This window comes from Scyliorhinus canicula, chromosome 14, assembly GCF_902713615.1.
Source record: "Scyliorhinus canicula chromosome 14, sScyCan1.1, whole genome shotgun sequence".
NCBI classification, from domain to species: domain Eukaryota; kingdom Metazoa; phylum Chordata; class Chondrichthyes; order Carcharhiniformes; family Scyliorhinidae; genus Scyliorhinus; species Scyliorhinus canicula.
This window is the reverse complement of record NC_052159.1, coordinates 108,396,303-108,424,180: the sequence shown is the minus strand read 5'-3', so window position 1 is coordinate 108,424,180 and position 27,878 is coordinate 108,396,303. Positions and strand designations below refer to the sequence as shown.

The following is a 27,878-nucleotide window of genomic DNA, read 5'->3' as shown; positions in this document are numbered from 1 at the left end:
ATTTTGAAGCCCTCTAATAGAAATGGTGAGTGAAATTACCAACGTGAAGATTCTTATGATTGCTCTCCAGTGCATTCAAGTGAATTAATGCAAGTCCAATCACATGGCATTGAAGGAATTTTAAATTTTGCCAGTGTTTAGTTTTGTCAGATTTTTGTTTATTGCTTCAGCAATTGATCGCATTCATGGTCCGTGTAAACCTTTAGGGATGTTGCACTCCAAACGATTGTTGGCATTCGGTATATTTATCAATCCAGTACCAGGTGCTTAAGGAACAATCACATTGGAGTGAATTTTCTTTATTTTGGTTTGGTTATCTGGATTTAGCCACAATTACGTCTACAATTTTCATTCTTCTCCCAAATACCTTGGGTTGGGTCGGAGAATCCCCCGGGGGGGGGGGGGGGGGGGGGGCGCGGTGTGAATCCCGCCTTGCCGCTCCGAAGCCGCTGTCGTATTCCCCGGCGCCGGGTATTGGGCGGGCGCGGGGATCACGCCGCTCCGGTCGGGGGCCGTTGGCAGCGCCCCCCCCCCGGCAATTCTTTGGGCCCCAATGGGCTGAGTGGCCGTCAGTTCCTGGCCAGTCCCGCCGGCATGAAATGGACATGGTCCCACACGGCGGGACCTAGCTGGTAGGTCGGCTGATGCGGTCCTCGGGGTTGGGGGTGGCGTGGGGGGATCTGGCCCCGGGAGGGGGTCCCCCATGGTGGCCTGACCCGCGATCAGGGCCCAACGATCTGCGGGTGGGCCAATGCCATGGGGGCACACCTTCCTTCCGTGCCAGCCTCTGTCGGGCTCCGCCATGGCCGGTGCAGAGAAGAACCCCCCCCCCGTGCATGTGCAAGAAACACGTTGGTCAGTCTGCGCATGCACCAACTCGCGCCGGCCCTTCGGTGCCGGTTGGCGCAGCCCTACCCCTCCGGCACTGGCCTAGCCCCCTCCTCAACTGCCGGTTGGCCCGACGCCAGAGTGGTTCGTGCCGTTCTTGGCTCCGGTGTCAGGCCATCCCACCAATTGCGGGAGCCCCATAGATCTGAAAGTCCAGTCTGATCTCAAACAGAAGAACAACTCTTACTGTGTCTTTTTTCCTGCCAAAGCCCCTCCATCAATCTCCCCTTTTAAGGAATTTTTGAAAATCTGTTGTGTTGACCAAGCTTTTTATCAGCCCGTCTGAAGCCTGCTTCTTTGGCTCAGGTTCCATTTTTCCCTCTCTGAAGTGCTTTGTGATTTTGTTTTCTACATTAAAGGCATTAGATAAACGAAAAGTTGTTCCTGTAAAACACCCTCCCTTCCAGTAGCCTGTTTCATCAAACATCTTAAAATATTGGCGAGTAGGTGACCATTTCTGTTAACTTGTTATCTCGTTCAGTTATTGAATTATTGAACCCCCATCCCACTTGTGTCTTCACATAAACTATAGTACACCTTTTTTCGCTGAGAATCTATCACAATAATAGCATTGAATCTATTTTCCACAATGTGAATCTTCATAAAAGATGTTTTAAACAGCTGTCAGCAATTATATATTTATATATATATATGTGTGTATGTATGTGTGTGTCTATAACAGTGGAACTCTTCCATTCTATTATTTCTTAGACTCCAGCAGGGCAAGAAGCACCTCTTGGGTATTGACTTCAGCTGAAGTTAGACCAATGTCTGCACGGGTTCTGTACTCACAGCAACATAGAATTGTTCTCAGAATTGATCTTCTGAATGAGCAATAACAAAATGGCTGCTCCAAAACTTGCTGCGATAACGATCAATTCTCCTTTTATCATCGTTGGGGGGGGGGGGGGGGGGGGGGGGGGGGGGGGGGGGGGGGGGGTGCAGTGGCAAGGGAAGAGAAGTACACATTAGCATCATGTTCATAAGTCTAGTGTGGGTTCCTCATTTGCCGTTGCCCTTTTGATAGTAAACAACTGATTGTGCAACCAATTTGTTAAATTTATAGGGAATGGAAGTGTGTTTCTTTTAACTGCTGAATACCTCAACACTGGTTGAATGCCTTTTAAAGAAAATAAAGTGAGTAAATCAAGGCTTGTGGTTGTGAGATAATCATGGATTATTTCTGCCTCTTAAATTTTCACTATGCGATTACTGTTAACCAATGTGAATTTCTCAAGGAATCTATCTTGTTCCTCTTTTATTGAAATTTTTAATTTGTCTAAAATAGAAATGCTGGAAAGTCCCCGACCCAAACATCTGTTGGTTTCTAGTTTCCAGTCTGATTAAGACTCTGAATTGTCCCAGTGTATGAAATACTTTTTTCTATTTAGACAATTAAAAGAACAAATTAGGTATAATTTGCAAACTGCAGATAGTGGTAAGGAAGTAGACTTCTAGACAGTTCAGCTGATAACTCTTGACCACACTGCGATAATAGAGATAATTGTTGGGTAACACATCCTGAAACATTACAACAACTTCTATTTATGTAGTGACTTGAATGAAATGAAATTAAAATCACTTATTGTCACAATTGCTTCAAATGAAGTTACTGTGAAAAGCCCCTGGTCGCCACATTCCGGCGCCTGTTCGGGGAGGCTGGTACGGGAACTGAACTCGCGCTGCTGGCCTTGTTCTGTTTTACAAGCCAGCTGTTTAGCCCACTGTGCTAACCCAGCAGCAGTGCAACACAAGAACATTATCAAACCAGGAGGTATTGGGACAAGTTGCTAAAAGCTTGGTCAAAGAGATGGTTTCAAGGAGCATCTGAGAAGAAGTTGAAGGAGCGAGGCGGAGAGGGTTTAAAGAGCAAATTCCAGAGATTGGGATGAGGCAGCTCCCACACAGTTGCCAGTATCGGTGATTAAAAGTAGGGATGCACAAGGTCAGTTTTGAAGGAAGGTTGAGTTCTCAAGGTTTTTGGGCTGAAGGTGTTTAGAGGTAAGGAGGTGTGAGGCCAAGCAGTGACTTGGTCCAGATCACACCAGTCCATCGCCAGCATCTTCACATCATTGGTCCAGATAGACAAATTGATTTGAATAAATGTACATTTTTATTCCTGGTAGTAAGTAATTTATGGATACAAGCTTTTGTTTTGTTTTTTCTGACACATTCAATAGATATTTTTGGCAGATCCCTTTCAAACTATGTTGTGGACCACAAGGCACAGACCCTAGTTGAGAGCCCCTGCTCTAGAATCCATGGTTCTGCTGTTGGCCCTCTCTGTTCCTCATCTGCATCGCATGGGAGTTAGCCCTGTGTCTTTATATTTACACTGGCTTCATCCAGCTTTCCACTGACATCATCCAGATTTCCACCCTCCACTGCTGCTTTGATCAACTGCTGTTTCCTTCAGTTAAACATATGGATGGCGAAAGCTGTTGCCTTCAGCCTCCCATTCATTCTCCAAATCCTTATCCTTAGCACCAATTCCATTCCCTTCCCAACTGTTGCCTCTGGTTGAACTAGATTGTTTGTTGGGGCTCCAGTTTCCTCCCTCGAGGTCCTCCCTCGAGACCCGAAGGATGTGCCAAAGAGGTGAATTGGACATTCTGAATTCTCTGTGTACCCGAACAGACGCCATAGTGTGGTGGCTGGGGGATTTTCACAGTGACTTCATTGCAATGTTAATGTAAGCCTACTTGTGACACTAATGAAGATTATTATTATTCTTACCTACCCTGAAACCCCCATCCTTCATAACCACTCTCCTTTCATGGACATGGCCCCCCTTGGACCCTGACCTTGGCAGTGCCACCTGGGCACCCTTGCACTGCCACCCTAGCTGCTTGGCAGTGCCACCCACCCAGGCACCTTGGCTGTTCCAGGGGAATGGCTATCCCTGCCCTATCACTGACCACCCAAGTGTGCCCTCTGGCCACTAATCAGCCAACCCAGGTAAAATGTATGTCAGATGACTGTTCCCCACACTGTTTGAGAGCAAGGCCTGTATTTGACCCTAATGATCTCGATCCAAAGCATAAAACCTGCTCCATAAGACAGGATAAAATTCATCGTTACGTGGAAGAACATGAATAAATGTCTGTCAACAAGGTGAAGGGAGCAGACACATGGGCGAATGTTTAATGCAGAGAAGTGTAGGGTGTTACATTTTACTCAAAAGGGTGAGGTTTGGCAATACCATCCTAATACAGGTTGAGCATCCCTTATCCAAAACCGCACTTTTATTTCGTGCACATGTGCAGTTCCCAACACGAGCTGCACATGTGCAGTTCCCAACACGAGCTGCACATGTGCAGTTCCCAACACGAGCTGCACATGGGCAGTTCCCAACACGAGCTGCACATGTGCAGTTCCCAACACGAGCTGCACCTGTGCAGTTCCCAACACGAGCTGCACCTGTGCAGTTCCCAACACGAGCTGCACATGTGCAGTTCCCAACACGAGCTGCGCATGTGCAGTTCCCAACACGAGCTGCGCATGTGCAGTTCCCAACACGAACTGCGCATGCGCAGTTCCCAACACGAGCTGCGCATGCGCAGTTCCCAACACCAGCTGCGCATGTGCGGTTCCAACACGAGCTGCGCATGTGCGGTTCCAACACGAGCTGCGCATGTGCGGTTCCAACACGAGCTGCGCATGTGCAGTTCCCAACACGAACTGCGCATGCGCAGTTCCCAACACGAGCTGCGCATGTGCGGTTCCAACACGAGCTGCGCATGTGCAGTTCCCAACACGAGCTGCGCATGTGCAGTTCCCAACACGAACTGCGCATGCGCAGTTCCCAACACGAGCTGCGCATGCGCAGTTCCCAACACCAGCTGCGCATGTGCGGTTCCAACACGAGCTGCGCATGTGCAGTTCCCAACACATGTTGGACATGCGCAGTTCCCAACACGAGCTGCGCATGCGGATTTCTCAACCCACACCGTACATGCGCAGTATATGTCGAAATCTTAAAAATTCAGAAATCCGATAGACACGGCCCCAAGTATTTTGGATAAGGGATTTCCAACCCGTAGTACAATTTTAAAGGGGTGCAGGAACAGACCCAGGGGTTCACAAAACACGCTTTTGAAGGTGGCAATCAGAAACATACTGGATATTTGCACACTTTGAAAACATGGTTAGATCACAGCTTTATTGTGTCCAAGCCACCACACTTTAGAAAAGATGTCAAGGCCTGCGGAAAGGATGTAGAGGTAATTTACCAGAATAGTACCAACAATGAGGGACTTCAACTGTATCTAGAGACAAAAGAAGCTGCTACTGTTCATTTAAAGAAGAAAAGGTTAATGGGAGATTCATAGAAGTGATCAAAATTGACGGGTTTTGATCGATCAGATAGGGAGAAGCTATTTCATGTGCAGGTGGGTTGCTAAACCGAGGAGATACATATAAAATAATTGTCATCAGGCAGAGTTGGAGTAGGTAAGTTCTTTTTTAGCTCAGCAAGTTGTGATCTGAAACGAACTGCCTGAAAGAGCGCTGGAAGCAGATTCATTAGTAACTTTCAAAAGGAAATTGGATTTTTCATTAAAAAGGAAAAGGGTATAAGGCCATGATGACAGAACAAAGGAGTGAGATTAATTGATTGGTAGAATTTGAAAGCTTGCACACTGAATGGCCTTCTGTCATGTGTGAAATGAAATAAAAATCGCTTATTGCCACAAGTAGGCTTCAATGAAGTTACTGTGAAACGCCCCTAGTCGCCACATTCCGGCACCTGTTCAGGGAGCCTGGTACAGGAATTGAACCGTGCTGCTGGCCTGCCTTGGTCTGCTTTCAAAGCCAGCGATTTAGCCCTGTGCTAAACCAGCCCCTTTTTAGTTGTGTGTATATATATTTAATTGTGTGGGCACTACTGTAAAACTTGTTTTTTTTAATCATGTGTAGTCACCACCAAGCCAGGCAATAGTTTCCACAGCAGCTAAATGGAGCTGTCTCAGCCCTCTGCTGAATTTTGTCAGGGGGGCAGCCTTTAATGATGTGAGTCACTGAATGGGGTGCACCACAGCTGCAGTCCGGGTGCCCTGCCAGACCCCACTTGTGCCCGTTTACTGTGCAAAGGTCTTGGCCAGTGCGGAAACGGTTGAGGAGTGCCCAATGTTGGTGTGACCGGTTGAAGCCGGGTGGACGGGCTATGGGATCAGTGGTGAAGACGTGTGATACTGAATTTAATGCTCAGTTAGGCTACGTCCTCTTGTCTGTCTTTCAAAACAAAAATGATCATGTTCATCGACAGTGGTATTTGGTGGGGTTTTGCGGGATGCATGGTGACTGCGAAGGTCAGTCTGCACCCAGAAGGTTCTGCAGCAAAGAGGACAGGATACTGCAGGTGATTTGAATTTTGGACGAGTTGCTGGCTTGGGTTTCCTCTGCTTGAGTTTTCTATCTGCCTCTGATATACGCCTATATCTGAAGGAGACCGCATTGTTTATTTTATATGACTGTGCCACATATAAGCAGTGATCCTGGGCAAGCTTCTCGCAGGACTTGATTGGATTGGTTTATTGTCACATGTGTCTAGGTACAGTGAAAAGTATTGTTCTGCGTGCAGCTCAGATCATTCTGTACATGAAAAGAAAATACATAATAGGGCAATCATAAAATACACAATGTAAATGCATAGACACAGGCATCGGGTGAAGCATACAGGAGTGCAGTACTACTCAGAAGAGAAGATGTGTGAAGAGATCAGATCCATCCATATGAGGGTCATTTAGGAGTCTGGTAACTGCTGAAATGAAGATGTTTTTGAATCTGTTAGTGCGTGTTCTCAGACTTTTGTATCTCCTGTCCGATGGAAGAAGTTGGAAGAGTGAGTAAGCCAGGTGGTAGGGGTCTTTGATTATGTTGTCTGCTTTCCCCAGGCTGTGGGAGGTGTAGACAGAGTCAATGGATGGGAGGCGGGTTCGTGTGATGGTCTGGACTGTCTTCACGACTCTGTCGTTTCTTACGTTCTTGGGCTGAGCAGTTGCCATACCAGGCTGTGATTCAACCAGATAGGATCCTTTCTATGGTGCATCTATAAAAGTTGGTAAGAGTCGATGTGGCCATTCCAAATTTTGTTTAATTTCCTAAGGAAGCTGTGGTGCTTTCTTGGTCGTAGCGTTGATAAATTGGTAGTTGACATCAAAAGGCTTCAGTGTGTCCTTTTTTGACCACCATTCGGGCGTACCCCAGACTCGAGCTTCCATGAGCGAGTGTCAGGTATTCTACCTACATGACTAGACAAACTTTATTATAATCTTTATTATTGTCACAAGTCGGCTTACATTATTATGAAAGCTATTGTGAAAATCCCCTAGTTGCCCCACACTGTCGCCTGTTCGGGTACACGGCGGGAGAATTCAGAATGCTCAGTTCACTTAACAGCATGTCTTTCGGGACTTGTGGGAGGAAATCCGAGCACCTGAAGGAAAGCCACACAAACACAGGGAGAATATGCAGACTCTCCACAGTGACCCAAGCCAGGAATTGAACCTGGGCCACTGACACTGTGCTATCGTCCCTATGTGACTCAGTGTGACTGTCTCAATATGGTGTGGACGCCTGGCATGCCAGCTCGGCTAACCATTCAGTGTCTGGTATTTTGCCCTGCCCTCTGATCTTCAGAAACTTTCAAAGGCAGCTCAAGTGAAAGTGATTGAGCTTCTTGGCGTGATAGTCTGAGCCTCACTTGTGTAGAGCAGGGAGAGCCGGACAATTACTCTGTTGACTTTCAGTCTGGCTTTGGATCAATAATGAATTATTCAGTGACATGAGCAGCAGTCTAAATGCATCTCACTGTGCTGCGTGTAAAGTTGAGAAAAGTACCTAGTCTGCCATTACAAACCAATGACGGTTTAATCATTTTTCTCGGTGCTCTGCTGGATATACCCTGACGCCTCCTCTCGTGTACACTTGACTGAAAATGGAGTTGGCTGTTGATGCCAGCAGCATCTCAAATTATCAGTGTTGTTTAACTCTAAGTTGGGATGGCTCCTGGTTATTCCAAAGTAGGAAGCAAAGATGGAAAATGACATTAGTTTGAGACAGAGTACGTGGGCCTGTGGAATGGACTGGGATGTTTCCTCCTCCATATCCTTTATTGTTCTCCTGTTGAATGTTGATCCAATATTAATCGTTACACCAGCTCCTGCTTTACGGAATGGCTCTCCATCCATACCATAGGATTGAACATCTGAAGCACAAAGTTCACATACGGCTCATTTTGAGTGCTTGTAATGCATTCCCGTGTGCTGTTTCTGCACTAACTTTTTGAATTTTAATAGCACAAATGAAAAGACTGTATTTTCCTTAAGCAGTTGTACATAAGCTTTCCTCAGAAACTGAATTCTCATACCTCTGCTTTCCTCTGATTTAGTCAGCACAACGGTTACTCCCACTTTGAGTTACATTCACAGAGGAGGAATCATGAGAGTTGGGGAAAAATAGAGCCTTTACTGGAACATTACTTTTTCAAAAATTTGTTAACGTGGATTGCTTCTGATGCATATACCCATATGCTTTCTATGACTGTTTTTGTACTAGTACGAATAGCAAACATAGATTGTACCTATAATTGGGTCTGCCAGCAATTACTTAATAAAACTGGCTTAGATGTCTAACTTGATGACTCACCAAACGTGTAAACAGTTGTCAAAAAGGTTTTGGGTCATGACTGCAGCAGGAAACATTGCAGATGGGAATTTGCTCACGAGTTGTTTAACACAACGCGGCACTGTCTCTCCCTCCTAGCCAAAACTGGTAGAATCACATTTACAGCATTAATATATTGTAAAACCCCACTGAGCCTTTGAAGGGTTAGCTTTACTTTCTGGAGTTAAGTACCATTATTCAAAGGCAAGTGCGATCCTCAACAGTTAGTCATCGTGCTTTGTGGCAGGTCTGTTTAAAATAAAGTTTGTAATATTTCTGGAAAAGAAAAGTGTTTGCACTTGAGAAATAAGCTTCCGTGTGTCGCTGTACCCCTAGGATTTGGTTCTTTGCTTCAGACTTTTCATCATCATCACCACTTCACTCTGGTGTTAAATAGATTTCCTGGAGAGCGAATGTTCTGAGCCTTGCCTCTCGGTGTGGCCCCTTGCTTGGGGAGCACGGATCGCAGAGAACTGGGTTCAGAGGTCAGCACATATGACCCTCATTAATCCAACTGAATGATTGACTGGAAAATCAAAGCTCCAATCTGTTGGCTCACGATGTGGAATTCAGTACCAGAAACAAAGTTTGGAAATATTATCCTCACCAGGTTTACCAACAGTTGAAGGGGGCAGAGTATGCAAATAGAGACAGCAGTAGGGAAGATTTGGAATATTATCAAGTTGAATGAAGCTGGCAACAGTTGGTTCCAATTGATGACGTTTATTATTGAATAACAAATCAGCAAGGAGCAGCCGGAACAACAGATGTGTCACAAAATTAACCCAGATGGTGACTGGGGAGCACAAAAAAAAAACCAGGAAGGATTGAACTGAATTTTTGGTAGACAATTCACAGGTTTTGAATATTCTAATAAAAGGCAGTTACTGTTGTATCTAAATGCTATACGCAGTGAAGTCCTGTTAATTCAAAATTGTCTCATTCAAATTATTGGACAGTTTTAAAAAATAAATCACCATGCGAAATGACTGAATTAAGCAAGTTGAACGGCTCTGCTAGTGGAATTTAATGAGCATCAATGTCACCTGCTTAGCAGGCAATAGTGGAGGTGGAAGGCCCCAACCTTGAAAATTAATGATTGGAAAAAAATACTTAATTGTAAAATTGTTGACAACTGCAACATAGACCTTTAGGCCATGTCAAGAGAAGATGAAAGTGAGTCCCAATATTTTCTAACTATCAATAGATAACTGGCGTGATTCTCCATTTGGGAGACGAGAGGCGGGTTTCTCCGACCCGCCGCACCAGATTTCTGGTTCAACATTCTGTCGGGATTCTCCGTTTCACCAGCTGGGCAATGGGATTTCCCATTATGGGGCAGCCCCACGCCGTTGGGAAACCCGCGGGCTGCTGGCAAAACCTAGAATCCTGATGGCAGAGACGTCAGCCCTATGTTCTTCCGCTGGAGATAAATTGCAACTGATTTGCTCTCACGCTCGGGACGCAAATCCAGAACAATTCACAATCCCTTGCCATGCAGGTTTATACATAGCGGGGATTGTGAAGGATATCCACAAATCCCGCTATCAGGCTGCCATTCTGAGTGGGCAGCCCGATAAAGCAGTACGGTGGCTGCCCCCGTACCCTCACAGTACATGTGTGACCCCTTCACCAGAGACCTACCTTTGAGAGAAAATCTCACCAGAGATTCCCCCTCCCCATTACGGAGAACCCCATTAGAGAGACCCCTGTCTAGAAGCCTCCCCCATAACTGCTCTCACTTCCTCTTTTGCTCTGCAGAAAGCACTTAACTGTTTATGATGTGGTCCAGGAGCTGTCAACCATAGCTAGATTTTGATAAATATTGTGGTTCGTTTCAAAGTTGACTACTTGAAATCCACTCACGGATGAAGGGAGATTAATAAAACAATCCAGACAGCTGTCAATTACAGCCTAGATAAAGCAATTTCACATAAATATGAATAAATGGCTTGCAGATCAAAGATCTGAGGGGGTTTAAACCCATCTGGCTGGCCCTCCAGCATATCATGGCTGATCTGTAGAGAAATTCGATTTAGTCAGCCTGGCTCTCTTACTCTTACCCAACAAAACTCCATTGACCTTAGTTCTGAAAATAAGAACAGAAAATACCAGAAAAACTTTGCGGGTCTGTGGAAAGAGAAACAAAGTTAACCTTTCAAATCATATGAATTCTCCAGAGGGATAGAAATGTAATGGATTTTGTACTTTTGAAAACTGGATGGATCGTAGTAGAAGGTCAGGGATAGGTGGCAGCGCTGGAGAGATTTGACAACCATGACACGGGCACAAGATAAAGCGGGAGGTAATGATGGTGCTAAATACTAAGTCTGGTGCTAATTGTGGCATAAAGGTCAGACAGCAGAATGTGTTAAAAGCAGAACAATAGTCGGCAGTCTCTGAAATAAAAACATAATGAGCTACAGACTGGCCCTGTGAGGGGAGGGTGTTGGGATAAAATATCAAAATAGAGGACCGTGTCCAAGATCTGAAGTTGTTGAATTATTGGCATTGGTCTTGACCAAAGGTTTACATTTAGACTGGGATTCTTCATTCTGGAGCATCATTCAGAGAATTGAGACTGGTCTTCGTTGGCATTGGGAGTGGAGTCCAGTTTGCGAGTCTCTCCCCTTTTACCATACAAATTTATGCAAGGGGGAAGAGTTTGCAGGAATCCACGTATCAGGTTGCCAATTTAAGCGGGTGGCCTAATCCCAAGGTCTGGCAGCGTCCCCCGTCCCCACGCACACAATGCAAATCTTGCACCCGCTAACCAATAGTGGCATTCCCCCCCCCCCCCCCCCCCCTCCACACTACGGGAATAACGGGTCACTCCCTCCCCCACAGTACACGCTGATCAGAAACCCCCGGCAGTCACTCCTCCCAGAAAGCTGAAGAGCAGTCCAGGCATTACAGTGAAAGGTCCCTGCATTTTTGCTTACCCTGACCTAGCATCTGCTACTTCAGACACAAATGTTTAAAGTAACATTTGTTACAAGTGTCAGAGACTCCTTCGAAAGCCAAGTATACTTGAAAGGGCTTCATGCCATTCCACAGCTGTTGAAATGCAAAAGCTCATTCAGTTCCTCTTATTCACAACTGAAAGCACTTGGCTCCTTTTGATGTGGTACGGTGCTGACAATCACAGCAAGAGTGTTTATAAACATTGTGGTTAGCATTAAAGCAGGGTACTTGAGATGCAGTGAAGTCTGAAGGGAAAGATAGATAAACAATTCACCAAGTACCTTTCTCTACACTAATAAAATGTCAATCACTGGCTGGTGAAATATAATGCTGTGTGAAATTGAATGAGAGTTTTGCATTTAAAGCGCTGCTTTAAACACTTTCCTCTGAGGCAGCAGTGATCTTTCACTGTACTGCATGAACTGCTCTTCATCTTTCTGGCAAGGGTGACGGATGGGGGGAGTCTCTGATGGGGGGGGGGTTTGGTGGGGGAGGGGACAGGTCACCCTCATGTGTGCGTGCTGTGGGGATGTAACCCGTTGTTACCATGGTGGGGGGGAGGGGGGGGCGGTGGGATCAGGATTTGCATTGGGGGGGGGGGGGGTGGAAACCTTCCAATGGACTTTGCAGGGAACCTCCAGTATGCACTGACCCTCTTGTCCCACCTTGGGTCCACTGTGTCAGGGTCACGTTTGGGCAAAGTTGCACAAAGCCCACCTGGTGCATTTCCTTCTGTGGGGGTCGATGTGAAATGGGGGAAGAGGTGAATCAGGCTTTGAGCCCGGGTAGCACATTGAGGCCACCCAGCGGGGGGAAGAGAGCAGCGCAAGAGCACCAAACCCATTTTGCGAGGGATGCTCCATTCTCTGCCCGATCAGGAATCCTGATTGCAATATCGGGCAATGGAGAATCCATCCCGTAATTTTCAAAAAAGTTGTTCAGACGTTGCAAGACTTTACCTCAAAACAATTGAATGAACTAAAGGGGGATCCTGTACTTTTTTTACTTCTGAAGGTGTCAGTTGTGGTTCGGTGGAATGTACTTACCTCCGACTCTGATACTCCAGTGCAATCCTGAGGGATTGCTGCGTTTTTGGGGGTGTCTTTCAGACGAGGCATTAAACCGGGGTGTCTTTCAGACGAGGCATTAAACCTACTCCTGCAGGGGTACATACGATTCCATGATATATTTTGAGGATGAGCACCGGAAGTTTTCTTTGACATCCTAAAGATTTTTCCCGTAGACAACCACTAAATGTTAGGTTACGTGGTCATTATGTCACTGCTTGCGGAATCTCACTGTGTTTCCTTCAGTACAACACTTCAAAATAAACAATTGCCCGTGAACCACTTTCAGAAGTCCTAAAGTTGTGAAAGTGTCCTATAAATAGAAACCTTTTTTCAACTCCTACAGGTAGCAGAATCCTTTGTGCAAGAGTTGTAAATCCTAACAGATCCTGCACACTCTCAATTCTGTCTGAGGGAGCTCCACAGGGAGATGTGGGCTGTGAAGATTTATGGTTCGCACTTATTCACTTCCTTAGCCTGTTTCTCTTCTGTTTGTTGTTGTCTTTGGTCCCACCTGAATCTCCCTGGTGATTCTTATTGTTTATACTTACCATTATTCTATTAGGATTCTGTCCTTTCAGGGTAGTGCAGTGGTTAACACTGCTGCCTCATCACGCCGAGGACCCGGGTTCGATCCCGGCCCCAGATCACTATCCATGTGGAGTTTGCACATTCTCCCAGTGCTTGTGTGGGTCTCACCCATTCAACACAAACTGTGCAGGTATGTGGATTGGCCATGCTAAATTGCCCTTTAAGGTAGAGAAAAAAGGAATTGGGTACTCTAAATTTAAAAAAAATTCTGTCCTTTCTACTTCGATTTTGCTTTGATTGTCCCAACTTATCTTGTCTTTAAATGTTTGATTTTTCCTTTGTATCCCTTTGTATTTATTGTTTCAATTACCTTGCTTTTTATGCATATAATGGGCTGCGTTTCTCGATGGCATGCCATTTGCTGACGGTAGGATTCTCTATTCCCGCCACTTGTCAATGGGTATTTTCCATTGAAACCATCCACGCCACCGGGAAACCTACGGGTGGGGGTGTGTTGCCGGCAGGAAAAAAGAATCCCAACGGCCGGAGAATTCCATCCAATATGTATGAGTCTATGTACTAATACCCCTTGTAATCCATACTGAGTTACTGACCCTGTTACTGAGTAGTGCTTCCTCTGCTTTTTGACAGAAAAACAAAAAGTGCAAAACAGTTGACAGGGTATCATGGGGACTGGTTTGCTAGGCTGCCATCGAGCTTGTGCTTCTGAAGCACATTCTCTTAATCAATATTTGAGCACAGGAGAATCTTTAATAACACTGAAACTTGTGCCTACCTTTCAGATATTTGATGTGCAGTATTAGGTCAGAAGGTTTGGAGGCCCTTACAATAGTTGCTCACTCCTGGTTTACTCTTTCCTTGTTTTTTTTTCACCCTTCAACTTCTTGCTTGTTCTTTGCACAGTCCTGCATGTTTTGTATGTGTGTGGGGGCAGTATCCTACTGATGACTGGGACTGTTCCCTCTCCTCACATGCTTTCCCCATTATTCAGGCTCACACCCATGCTTATCTATGTGGTTTCCTGTTCTCCATTTGCTGTATTCTTTTGTCTCTCTTATTCCCCCTATTTGGCTTTCTGTCTCGTGAGTGCACATATGTTGGGATCTGTTTGATCCATGTTAGTTATATGACACCGGGCCAATCTACTGGTAAGATGATTGGTAATGAGTTAGAACTATTACGGTTATCTGCAACAACATTAACATAATACTTCAAAAGTAATAAATGTTTTGTGGTACTTAGTGCAAAAAATGAGGGCCAGTTTGCGGGTAAACAATTAGTTTTGAAACATGTACTCAAGCTGGATTGCAGCTGAGCTGTGTTTTGCATTTCTAGCAGTGCGGTTTTATCTCCCTGAGTATTTCAATTTTAGATTCCTATTAAAGTTAGCTTTGTGTGATAAACATAGGAATATCATATCAACTGCTAGATTGTGTTATAGATATTTGGCACAGTAAGAGTTAACGGCTGGGTTTGTAATGTTTTTAAAGAATCCTGTGTTGAAAGATTTTGGGAGCCAGGGGTGCAATGTAATCATTGCAAAAAGCTTGGGCTATTGGACTGTTTTTTGGATTAAGGGGATTCCCTGTGGAGTTATTAGATTTCAGCTTGGAAGGATGATGTAATTACTGGGTGGAGCCAAGGCACCTGTATTTTGCCAGTTTGAGTGTTCGTTGGAGATGTGAACAGAAGGCCGGCATCTCCGTTCAGTTAAAATATATGTCTGTAGCTAGGTTAGCAGTTTCTTTCCAAGCAGTTCGAAGGTGAGCTGAAACAGCTTCTGAAGAAAAACAGCCAGAGTTTCTGTATGTTTCTGATAGGATTCCGATCTCTTCTTTGAAACAGTGTCAAAAGATCACTCTTTCTCAAAGAACATTTCTGAAAGCAGGTATTCCTGCAGGCTAACCGTATTTGACAGTGGATTGAGAACTGAGATGTGTTTGAATGGGAATAAAGATAGCAGTTAAGGGTTACTGTATTCACTACTCATTAACATGGTTAAAGGGGTAATTGTAAGCTATTTTCTGGTGTGATGTTAAAGATATTTTAATACGGTGTAAGTAATAAACCATATCCCTATTTTTCATGAAATTTCTTCTGGAGCAAGGTATCCTTTCCTCATAGTCTTACAAAACTAAAATTAAAATATTGGCGGTTTCTGTCCAGCATCCTAGCCATTGTTGGGGGTCTTGTCTGGGATCGTAATATTTGCGACAATATATATCCATCGCATGGCTATGGGAGATTAAACAAAAGGCCAGGTCACTGAGTGAGGTTTCAAAGAGAGTTTTGAAAGTGTACAGCAATGTGGAGATGACCTAACTGAGAGAAATGGCGGGGGGTGGACAGTAGGTTCGAGACAGATGAGTGGAGGTACTTGTGACTGGAGGAAGGAGCCACGATGGACGAAGCCATGCCAGGAGAACCATTCGATATCCAGTGAGATGGAATGATAGAAAAACAAGACTTTAGAGTGCATGCAATGAAGTTTTTATCGGTGGCTATGATTGTGCAGTATTACTCATCAGACATCGATTTATACAAAATTTAGCATAATCGAGGTCGCAGTTTTTATTTGGACCAGATTTATTTAGCATAGTTCCTGTCAGAGTACAGCAATAGATCCGGACCACTGGATCAGATACATTCTTATCAGTGAAAGCATCCAATAAACTCTTATATAAACCTGTAAATAAACAAATAAGAATTATTCAGTCGACCATTAGCTTTGACAATTAAAAATATTCAAGTTGATGTTTGTGAACACTTAACCGTGGATTTTATTTTAAACTATGTGGTACTGGATCACTTAATAATCTATTTTCAAATCACTGTGGCTTTTGTGCCATGATTTTCTCTTGCTGCCGTGTCTCCATGATTTGTTTTGTGTTTCTGATTCTGCAGTGGAGGCTTCCTGTCAGAATGGAGATGAAACAATGGAAACGATTGAGGCTGCTGAGGCACTGCTCAATATGGACTCGCCTGGCCCTGCCTTTGAAGACAAGAGGATAAGTGAGTGCCATTTCGAGTCCACTTACACATTTACAAAATATGAAGATGATTAACAGTGTAATTACGGAACGATATTACAATTTTGAATCGATGGTACTTGGATGATTGGTGTCATAATAAAGTTTGATATGTCCCACATTCCTACTGTGGAATTCAAGACCACAAGAAGCAGTTGAAGCTAAAATATTGGGCATGAGTGTGATTTTGGGCGCATTTGCGTGGTATTTCTCCACGGCCATTGGCAAGTACACGGCCTGTATTTAATGGCACCTACTGCCGGGAATGAACCCTCATGAGCTTCTCGCTATTACTGGCTGTCTCGCCGTCTGACTCACCAGACTCACGATAAGGTGGAGCTGCTTTTAAATGCTCACTCACCACTTGCTCCCAGTCAATGCACAAGCGTGGCATCATGCAGACCTGCTCCTCGCTTTGGCAATGCTGACCTGGCCAGGCTTCTTAACTCCGTCATGTGAGACAGGTCATCCTGCTCCCCTGAAGGGGTAGGAGAAACAGCAGCTGGACCACCAATACCGCCAAGGTGGCAGTGGCAGCGGCTGTCAGTGCAGGCAGCATACCCAGGAGGACAGCCGTACAATGTCGGAAGAAGACCAACAACTCCACTGAGCTGCAAGGATAAGTTTCCAGCTTTCTTCCCCCGCCGCCCCCCCCAATCACTGGCTCACACCTCGTACCCTCCCCACATCCGATCTTCATGCTTGCTCCTCCGAACCCTCTGGCACCCACCACACAACCCCTTCATGTCCAGGTGCAGTGCCCCCACATGCCACCTGCTGTAGAAACCCCCCTCCCAATACCTCAAGCGTGGGGCTCACAATGCCCTTTCTTTGTCCCTGCTGGAGACGAGAGGCCATAATAAGCAGAAGGGACCAATACGGGGGGCAGAGTACCAGAAACTCGAGTCCTCACTGCCTATGAGCAACAGGCCTTGGAAAGCGCAGGGTTGATCGAGGAGAGAGCAGCGAGGTAGGCATGCACCCTAGAGATGAGGATCCATTATCTCTTCACCCGGATGACCTGTCTTAAGTGAATTATTCATGTCAGACAAAATGATCCTTCCCTTTCACTGACCACATGTCCATTGTCTCACAGGAGCTCCATCTGATGGAGCCGGGCTAACCAGAAACGTTTCCCCTCTTTCTCCCCCAGCCACCCAAGAGACCATCTTGGAGGACAGCTCCGAGGACACCCACCGTCAAGGCGTCACAACCATCACCCCAACCTTCCAATCCAACAGCACAGAGAAACATACCTCGGTGGCTGACATTAATGCTCAGGCTTCTGGGGCACAATCTGCTGAGCACCAGACAGTTACAGATGCACATCATGAAGAGCCAAGAATATCCAAGAGAGTCCGCATTCGGAGGTCAGCTGGATCCCTGGACTGAACTGGTCCCAGTCAGATGCCAAGCCTCTGTACAATGTTCTCCCAGAGCTGATGCAGATGATAGGACACAGCCATGACATTCGGGAGGGGATGTTGGTGACATTCCAGCAAATGTATGGCCGATTGGAGGAGTTCCAAATGCTACAGGTGCAGGAGATGATGCTGACAATGCGTGGCACAAAGGCCCACACTGCTAGGGTGGCGATTGCAATGGAAAGCCTAAAGCATGACGTCCACCTCTTAAGTGGTAGTGCCCACGGCATGGCTCAGTCCGTGACAACCATGGCTGAGGGTCTAAACATCATGTCCAAGTTGCCGAGGGCCATGTCCCAGACACAGTTGGACATTGCCGAGGCACAGCAGATAATGGCCCAGTTACCGAGGAGCATCGCTGAGCGTGTCAACACCATGATGCAATGGGGAACCGAGGAAGCTGGCAGAGTCAGAAGACTCCCAGACCTCTGGAGCTCACTCTGGTTGCCTCTGATACCTAGGGCCCTACCGGGCACCGCCAGGGAGGAGGTGGTGCTGGAGGCAACCCCCTGGCCTGCCAACAAATCCTGCCCCATCCCCTCCTGACACCGGTGCGTTTCCAGGGCAGTCGCAGAGCAGAATAGCACAGCGATGCCAGTGACACTGGTAAGTCGGCTGGGGCCCCTGGCTCCAGGCTCTCCAGAGGACATCATTCAAGGGCATCATAGGCCACAGGGTGTGGAAAGCGACAGGCTGCCTCCATCTCTGCTATGTATCCTGTGGACACACCTAGACATAGCAGTAGACCACGGAGGTTCAAGAAGAGAGAGAATCACTGATGGGAGTGGGAAGTGGCGCAGTGTGGGGCACTATCTGAACCTAGGGGGACTGGAAATGTCAAATGCTCACTAGTGAAACATGTTGCACCTGATGCATGTGAAGCTTCTGTCACGTTAATCTTGACATTGGGCCTGCCTGCACCCACTCCTTTTTTAAATTATTTCCGGGATGTGGATGTCGCTGCATAGGCTCGTATTTATTGTCAATCCCTAAATACCCTTCAGAAGATGGTGGTGAGCTGCATTCTTAAACCACTGCTGCCCCCAAGATTTAGATATACCTACTGCGCTGTTAGGGAGGGAGTTCCAGGATTTTGACCCAGCGACAGTGAAGGAATGGCGATATATTTTAAAGTTAGTGAGTGACTAGGAGGGGAATTTCCAGTTGGTGGTGTTCCCAGGTATCTGCTGTTCTTATCCGTCCAGATGGTATTGGCCGTGGGTTTGGAAGGTGCTGTCTAAAGATAAGGAACCTTGACGAGTTACTGCAGTGCATCTTGTAGATGGTACACACTGTTTGTCGGTGGTGGAGGGATTGAATGTTTGTTGGACGATGAAGCAATCAAGCGGGCTGCTTTGTCCTAATTCGTTCCCCACATCCACCCCCCATTCGGGGTCTGATGCTCAAATACAGGGCATTCGTAACCTCACTGATGTACATCTGGGCTGCAGCTTGGGAAATGCAGCACGAGTACCCGCTTGAGTCCTGGAATGAACCAATTGCATAGAGGTTCAGAGCTGCAGTGACCTTCACGGCCACTGGCAGCAGCTGTCGTCCTCCTCCACGGGGTGCGAAGTCCGCGAGGACATGGCACAGGTGTTCTGCTGTCTCTTTGTTGAGACAAAAGTCTGCTGCGGCACATGCTGTCCATCATCTCCTCGAAAGGGCAATGACGTCGTCGCTGGCATCACCCTCTGGGTTCCTGCTCGACCTAATGGGCGGCCAGGTTTTCAGGTTTTGCGGCGGCTCCCTGCGCATGGGTTGCCGCCCCCCAGCTTGAGCCATTGCTGTTGCCGCCTTCTACGCCATCTGCCTGCCTCAGCTGCCACCAGCACTGTGAGAGCAGGCTCTGCGGACCGGCAACCATATTGTTATATCTGTAAAGAACTGGAGAAGGAGAGAGACCAACAATCAGTTAGACTTCCAGCCCGGGACCCTCAAATTCCCAAGCCTCCCCCACCCTCACGTGTCCCACCTTCTCTGAGTGCCATCCACCAAGCCAATTGTCCTGGAAAACCTTGCACTGCACACTCGCACCGGCCATAGCAAAGCTCTCAGGCTCCAGACCCCTGCCGGGAACATTAGGGAGACCGTGCTCAGGGGCCCTCCCCTGATCCACTCACTCGCCTTTTGGTTGCGAGGATATCTCCAGTACTGATGCCCAGCTCTCGAGTGTTTGATTGTTGGCTGCTGCTTCTATGGTGCTGACGCTTGAGTTCAGGCAAAGTATTCAAGCTTCAAAGTTTGAAACAATAATCATCGTCTGAGACATGGCACATGTACCCACAAGAAGCCACTTATAAATATTTTGTTTGTTAAATGGTCAACAGTAAAAAAATATCAACTAGGTAACGTTTCACATATCACACTAACCATTAAGCAACAAGGAAACATCACTGTTCCATACTGGTACTAATACAAAGCTATATCAGCTCATTTATGTAAAAAGAACAAACACACGGTACCAACTCTCGCAGGTTTCTCAACAGAAATGGAGGATAAGTCTGAGAATGTGTTATCATGTCCAGAACTTTGTTGTAGAATTGATCTGTCCATCAATGTGTTAATTGATCCATGTATCAATGCCATTCTCCATCCAGACCTGCTGCTGTGCAGGCCCTCTCACACTGCCCAATCTCACCCGAACCCAATCCTGGCATCCACATATTCCACTGATGCTCACGGTGCAGTTGGAACATCCTTGACTTCCAGCGTGTTTAACCTGCGGTGACATGCCAGTTACGTGCAGCGTTTACCACACCAGCAACAAAAGAATCAGCAATTCTGCAACACATTTCTTCAACAGTGTTAGTAGGTGGCCAATTTGGAATCGGGTCCCACAGGGTCGTCTTGCTTCAAACCGCATTGCCTTCTGGATCCACATGTCCCCTTGAACCCATTGTTCCAGGACCCAGGTATCTTCGAAAGAATTGTCCTTCCATCTGGCTACTGAAAAGGAAGGAAACTTGCCTTTTTGGGCCAAACCTCAACAGTAAGTGAGTTGTGGCATTTGCTGCAATCTGTCTTGTGACCTACAGGGAACCTCCACCACTGCTCTGAATGTAAAGCCAGACACACCTTCCTGTTGCTACAGGGGACATTTTAGTGCACTAATGCATCAAGCTGACAATTTGTTCACCAAAGCAAACATTGGCATTGTTTTCTAGATGAGCAAGCACTGACAGAATGAGCTGCACTGGTTCCATTCATCAATATTTGGGCCTGTTGTGTCCATGGCATGTCTCTATCGGGACTATTCAGCGAGCTCCACTTGCTTGCCTTTCCCCCATAACCCAGCAAATCTAATCTCTTCAGATAATCTAATTCCCTTTTTGAAAGCCATGATTTAACCCGCCTCCATCAGTTTTATAAACGTACAGCATAACTTCCTTGCTTTTATCACACTATGCTTCTATTTATAATAGTTAGCATGGTAGCACAAGTAGATAGCACTATGGCTTCACAGTGCCAGGGTCCCAGGTTCGATTCTCTGCTGGGTCACTGTCTGTGCAGAGTCTACATGTTCTCCCTAGGTTTGCGTTCGTTTCCTCCGGGTGCTCCGGTTTCCTCCCACAGTCCAAAGACGTGCAGGTTAGGTGGATTGGCCTTGATAAATTGCCCTTAGTGACCAAAAAGGTTAGGAGGGGTTATTGGGTTAGGGGGATAGGGTGGAAGTGAGGGCTTAAGTGGGTCAGTGCAGACCCGATGGGCTGAATGGCCTCCCTCTGCACTGTATGTTCTATAATGCTTCTATTTATAAAGCTGTGGGGCGGAATTCTCCGCAAGGCCCGACACCGTTGTGAAACCTGGAGAGGTTCACGACGGCATTGGAAGCCTCTCCCGGCCCCCTATTCTCCCCTACCCGGGGGGATTGGCGGGCCGTACCGGGAAACTCGGCGGCCGGGCCTTGTCCCTGGCTTCAAGGCCCGACGCGCCAAGAATGATGCCGCGTCGGCGCCTAATGACGTCGGGTTGGACAGCTCAAACCCACGCATGCGCGGTTGCCGTCTTTCCCCTCAGCCGACCCGCCTTGATCTTGCGGGGCAGCGGAGGGGAAAGAGTGCGTCCCCTTGAGACGCCGGCCCGACAATCGGTGGGCACCGATCGCGGGCCAGTCCCCTCCCGAGCACGGTCGTGGTGCTCGATCCCCGATCCGCCCCCCCCCCCCCCCCCCCCGAGGCCCCACACTTACCTGGCGCACCATGTTTTAAAATATCACTCAAAACTCTCGGACATACTCTGCCAAGATCCAGGAGAGAGCAAGGGGCTAAAAGTCAATTTGGTTCAACATCATAATCTAATAATAATTTTTTATTAGTGTCACATTAACTCTGCAATGAAGTCACTGTGAAAATCCCCTAGTTTCCACACTCTGGCGCCGGTTCGGGTACACAGAGCGAGAGTTCAGAATGTCCACTTCACCTAACAAGCACATCTTTCAGGACTTGTGGGAGGTAACCGGAGCACCCACAGGAAACCCATACAAACACAGGGAGAACATGCAAACTCCGCAGAGAGAATGACTCAAGCCGGGAATCGAACCCGGGTCCCTGGTGCTGTGAAGAAACAGTGCTAACCACTGTTGTATCGTGCTGCCCATGTTGGAACGCAGGTGGAAGCTTACCAGTAGACTTAAAAGACCAAATTTGTGTGAGGTTAAAACTAAGGTGGCAGCTATGCTTATATCCACATAAGAGGGAATATTTCCAATAATATTCTCGCCATGAAGGACAAACTGGGGATCAGAAGTTATCACACTAAGAAAAGGAAAAATTAGAAGTGAACCCTTAAGGACCAGAAATCATAGATTTTGGGAGAACTGAATATCTACTTGAAAGACAGTAGCTGCGATGTATGTTTCCTTTTGGTTGTACTAAAAATAAAACGGGGGGTTATTTTGTTCTGTCATTTAAAGTATAAAGTTGTGGACAAGATTGTGTTTAGTAAGTAGTGTCTTTAGTCTTTCGTTACACAAAACATTGTTTTAAGACCTTTACTGTAATTTTTTCAGCTATTAATTGGAAGTTTGAATTTCTTTTTAAAAGTTAGCAGTCTCTTTGGGGATTGTAATACTGTCCCTTCGAATTCTTGGTGTGCCTTGTTTCCCCTCTTGGTTCTCATATCCTGGCATTGTTAGCTTGAACCCTCCCCAATGCCTTATTCTCAATCAGTAATCGGGTTTGTTGACATACTTGAGGCAATAATTGATTCTGGTTATTTGCAAGAGAAAAAATATTGGAATGTGGCTCTTGGAAGACCAAAGCTACCTTCTGCACCCTTGGCTAATGGGAAAGTACCCTGATGAGGGAGGGGAGCTGAATACAGACACATTGGATGGGATTCTCTCAGCCCACGCCGGGTCGGAGAATCGCCGGACCGGGCGTGAACCGCATGATGCCGTTCCGCCGATTTTCCGGTGAGCGGAGAATTGGCGCCATGGGCCGTTCTGCGCGGCCATCCCGGCGATTTTCAGCCCGGGATGGGCAGAGTGGCCGCCCGAAAAAGCCCGAGTCCCACCAATGCCTTTCACATCTGGTCTTACCCGGCAGGACCTTGGCATCCATCCTGCCGGGGGAGGGGATCCAACCCTGGCGGGGGGCTCCACCCCTGGCGGGGGGCTCCACCCCTGGCGGGGGCTCCACCGTGGCCTGGCCCGCAATCAGGGCCTACCAATCAGCGGGCCGGCCTCTCCTGGTGGGGTCTCGTTTGCTCTGCACCGGCCCCTGTAGCCCTACGCCATGTTGCGTCGGGGCCACGCATGCACGCATTCGTGCAGGTCGCAGTGCGCATGCGCAGACCCGCAGTGCCCATTTGACGCCGGTATCGGCAGCTGGAGCGGCGTGGGTCGCTCCAGTGCCATGTTGGCCTCCTGTAGGGCTCAGGATCGCTGCTTCTGGGGGCCTGTTGACGCTGTTGTAAAACATGCGACGGCATTTACGACGGCGTCAACACTTAGTCTCAGGATCAGAGAATCCTGCCCATTGAACCTTGTGTGTCTTCCTGGGTTAAAATGGAACAAATTATTGGCATCTTCTAGTCGCGCATCACCTGCAGAGTGACTTACGTATTTTGAGCAACGCCTTCTGTTTGTTACTGAAACATTGTGTGGGTTACTCGATGTACTGATTTTTATTTTCTCTTCCTTTTCTCAGCTCGTGTGTTCATGCCATCGGCCAGTGGGATGGTGCCAGCTCCAGTCACACATATCTCGGTGCGGGCTGATGGAGTTCCTGAGGTGGTGGAGAATGCAAGAGAGATTAGATTGATACAGAAAGCCGCCAACCAGGACGATGGTAACGAATCATTGGAGCAGACCAAGAAAAGGAAAGGTAAGCATTTGGCTCAAAGAAAGGAAGAGTTCCTTCATTCATGTGTCTGATGTGTTTTTCAAGTGGGTTGGCTTGGCCACTTAGCGGATATTTGACGTAATAGGCGATTGAGCTACAACTTAATATGTGTGGAATGCGGTGCACTCGTTGAAGCTACTGTATTGAATTTTGTGCCGTCTCTGACATCAACCGCTTTGCTGAGGGGTGATAGTCTGCCTAATTAAAGTTAGGAAATTGAATCCATTTTTGGTAGAGTGGGTCCATAGCAATGGTCCTCCATATGCTAAGTTATCAAGCTTATCTGTACCCCACTGAGGATAGAGAATGGTCTCCCCATGATGTTCTCGCCCATCTACCAGGTTTCCTACTGCAAAGTTGCATTTGAATAGACTTGTGTCAACCACAGAATGTATGCTGTGGGATAGGATAGGAAAGAGGGGAAATATCATAGAAGATGGGTCTTTCCCTACAGGAAGCTATCCCATCAAAAAGTGGAAGTGCTTTGAGGTGACTCGTTGATGTCAGCATTTAAACAATATGTGTCCAGTTTTGCGTTTTCCAGGCATTTGCAGGGCTCCCAGAATTGGCAAACATCAAAGTGAAAGTTGCTTTCTAGTAACTGCACGAGCATAGGTTTTCTTTCCCAGAGCTGACTCTCAGGGCTGGCATGACCAATAGGAGACCTGGCTAAATTTGAGGGTCAAGCTGAAATTCAAGCTCTCTGGTGTGGAGTTGCCCGGCCCCAACACCATCACTGGACTGCCACCGCATCAAGTAGCATGGCCAGCCGCAAGTTCAGAAGAAGATAAATTCCACGAAGTGGCAGTTACAGCATAAAGACAGTCCACTGCCATCTTTAGAATGTCCTTTTGGATGACACTCTGGTAGTAAATTATATCCCTAAAACAACATTAGTAAAAAGATCATCGTGGTAGATTGCTGTTTATTGGGGCCTTGGTGCATGCAAATTGGCTGCCACGTTTCCTCTGTTACAACAGTGACTATGGGGCCATTCTCCCAAATAATGACTTGTCATTTTGGGCGGGGAAAACGGTGAGAATTCCACTGGCTGTTCCAGCCCGATTCCCATCGCAATCCACCCATGCTTAGTCAGATTGTTTGGAGCTTGTGGAGATTCTCACCGAATTCTCCCACACTTTGAATTTTTTCTGGAGTGGGAACCTAAAGACACTGCCAAGACCGGCTCCTTGGAGAACAGGCACCATTTTTAAAGGGTGCCCTGATCGCAAAGTTAAGTTGAAGGTCCCCCACACCCACTACCCATCGCCATAGTGATTCCCACAGACATGGTGATGCGGTGAACCCTTGGCCCCACAGGGGCAACCTTCCCCAAATCACCTAAATGTCTACGTCACCCATACCCCTCTTACATCATGGAGACATGAGGGTGGCACCCCCCCCCCCTCCCCCCCGCCCCCCAACCACCATCCATCCTCGCCGGCATCAGGGCATTGTGCACCCCCCCACCCCAGGTCAACGATACCCTGATGGGGTTGCCGAGGGGTACCCTACCTCCATCTGCTCCCTGCAGGCACACCCCCAGCCCCTCAACTGGTTTCCATTTTTGGAAATTAGTTGTAAATTCTGCTGGCCTCACACTGTGCCTGCCAGGGCGGTGAATCCCGGGAGCTGGGAGACGGCTTCAAATGGGCTCAGCGTATTGAAATGAGGATCAGCATATTGAAATGAGTTTAAACATTCAGCTGAATATGCATCTGGATCACACCCTGCGTGAATATCAAATAGTTTTTCACTAGTACAGAACTCTAATCTTGCTGAAAAAGGAGACCTGTTGCCTAAGCTTTTTGTCCTGCTCACGCCAAGATAGCTTGCAAGAAATTACCAACAATAAAGGGAACAATAATTCATGCTGCGTGAGCGAAGAGTGCTGATTGGTTAGCAAATGGACTCTGATTGATGTAAATGTTGCCATGGAGAATGTACCAGGAAATAGCTAACTGCCCAGCTTTGTTCAAATTCAGACTGCGCAAGTTGACTCTTGATTGGGCCACACATTGCACCGGGGAACCTCAGGATGACCGTTCCCTAAACTTTTGTTTATTGAAAAAGGCACAATGTGCGGACTGTCCCTTCTGTCTGCAATGGACAGTGTGAATATATGTGGCATCTAGCACAGGCATTTTCAAAGTCTGGGCTACGACCCGTGGACGGGTGTCGGGAGGGTCGCAGAGCCGTCCATTGTGGCATTCATGATTGCGCAAATTTGCACGCAACAGCCGCAGCAGCCAATTTCACAATGCTGGCTGTGAGAGGCCTTCAAAATGAGGGCGCAACCATTAGAATAAAAAGCGGGCACACTGCGCATGCATGCCCGCTCATCGGTGCACAAGCGCAGAACCATGTGGTTCCATAAGCTCCAATAAGGAAAACTGATGCGCTAGCATTAGAAGGCAAGATGTCACCCAAAATGTGAAGGTACTTTTTTCCTAATTATGTGATGAATTTCTTTTCTATTTCTGATCCCAAAACCGACTGAGCTACCAGCAATCAAGTAGCCAAATCCTGTGTTATTCTGAATTACGTTGAATGTAGCTCCATATTCGGCCAACCAGCCCATGTCCGCATTTTTGCTTAATTCGGAACACAATTGAGCATAAGGCACTATTCATACATGAGAGAAAACAAGTGGAGAAACAAAAGAACATTCTGGCCAGCCAACTAGCCCACACCTTGGAAGTGAATGAAATGCAAATTGATACAGGAGCAAATACTTTATCCCTCATGTCTTCAAAATATGAAGCAGCTACTGGTCTGGCCAGGTAGGCAGAAAAGCAGCAAATGGAATACAACCCAGGGAAGTGTGAGGTGATGCATTTGGGGAGGTCAAACAAGGCAAAGAATTACACAATAAATAGGAGGATACTGAGAAATGTAGAGGAAGGGAGGGACCTTGGAGTGAATGTCCACAGATTCCTGAAGGTAGCAGTACAGGTTGCCAAGGTGGTTAAGAAGGCACCTGGAACCCTTCCATTTATTAACCAAGGTAGATTTGCCCAATCTGAGAAGCAAGAGAAGATTTTTTAAAAATGCAATGTAATCTTCCTCCCTAAAAGGAAGCAGAGAGCTGGTCATTCACACCCCCCCCCCCCCCCCCTCCCCCACAAACCATTGACGTCACATGCTTTGGGCGCAATTGCGATTCCTCCATTTTGTCAGCAGCAAACAAGGTAAGAGAAAATGGTGGGTCGCAAAGGTCGGACGGCTGGTAAAAATGGGTCCCCAGAAAAAAAAGTATGAAAAACACTGGTCTAGCATGTGTAAGTGCTAGACCCAGTGTATACTGCGGACCCAACTGACAATCTTAAATTGGTTTTCAGTGTAATTCTTCAGCACAGAAAGGATAGTTGTCCAGTCGTGGAATCGCATCTAATGTTGGACACTGTTTTGAGTATTGCAAGCACTGGCTGGTTGGGTACGCTCAGTACTTTCCTGTTCTGAACAGTCAAAGGGAAGTTGACATTTTAATTCTCCAGTCGTTAGGGTATACGGCCTATATATCTGGCATCACCGAAAATCATATAGTTTGTGTGGTAGGCAGAACATCATTTTAGCTTGATGGCAGCACCCTGTTAGTGGGGAATACCATTCATGTTACTACTGCATAGTAGCAACATGCAACAGCTAGATTCACCTGTTGCCCAAATTTCTTTAGACGCCTTACCAGGATAATCCAAGGTAGACTGGGTACTTTGCAGGACTGAAAAGTGGCTGCTTTAGGCCCAATTCGTGAAGTTTGCGCAATGTACAGTGAACTATGATCTGATCTGCGTAGCCATTATCCCGTGGGGTGGTTTTGATGCACCCTTTTTCAGCATCAAGCTGGTACGGTGAGCAGCCCTACTTAGGAGGCTGTCAATCAGGCCAAACCTGCAGCACATGGAGATGTCCTGTAGTCGTGAGAAGCATCAGGTAAATGGA

At 46.9% G+C, this 27,878-nt stretch overlaps 1 protein-coding gene across 7 annotated transcripts in view; it reads left to right on the top strand.

Moving 5' to 3' along the window:
- The window catches only part of LOC119977306 (ETS-related transcription factor Elf-1-like), a 218,360-nt gene that overhangs the window by 161,000 nt on the left and 29,482 nt on the right, over window positions 1-27,878 (top strand). For all 7 annotated transcript variants that reach the window (XM_038818065.1, XM_038818068.1, XM_038818066.1 and 4 more), the window contains 2 exons: window positions 16,041-16,148; window positions 23,742-23,918. In XM_038818065.1, coding sequence (XP_038673993.1) covers window positions 16,041-16,148; window positions 23,742-23,918 — 285 coding nt within the window. The remainder of the gene's footprint in view (window positions 1-16,040; window positions 16,149-23,741; window positions 23,919-27,878) is intronic.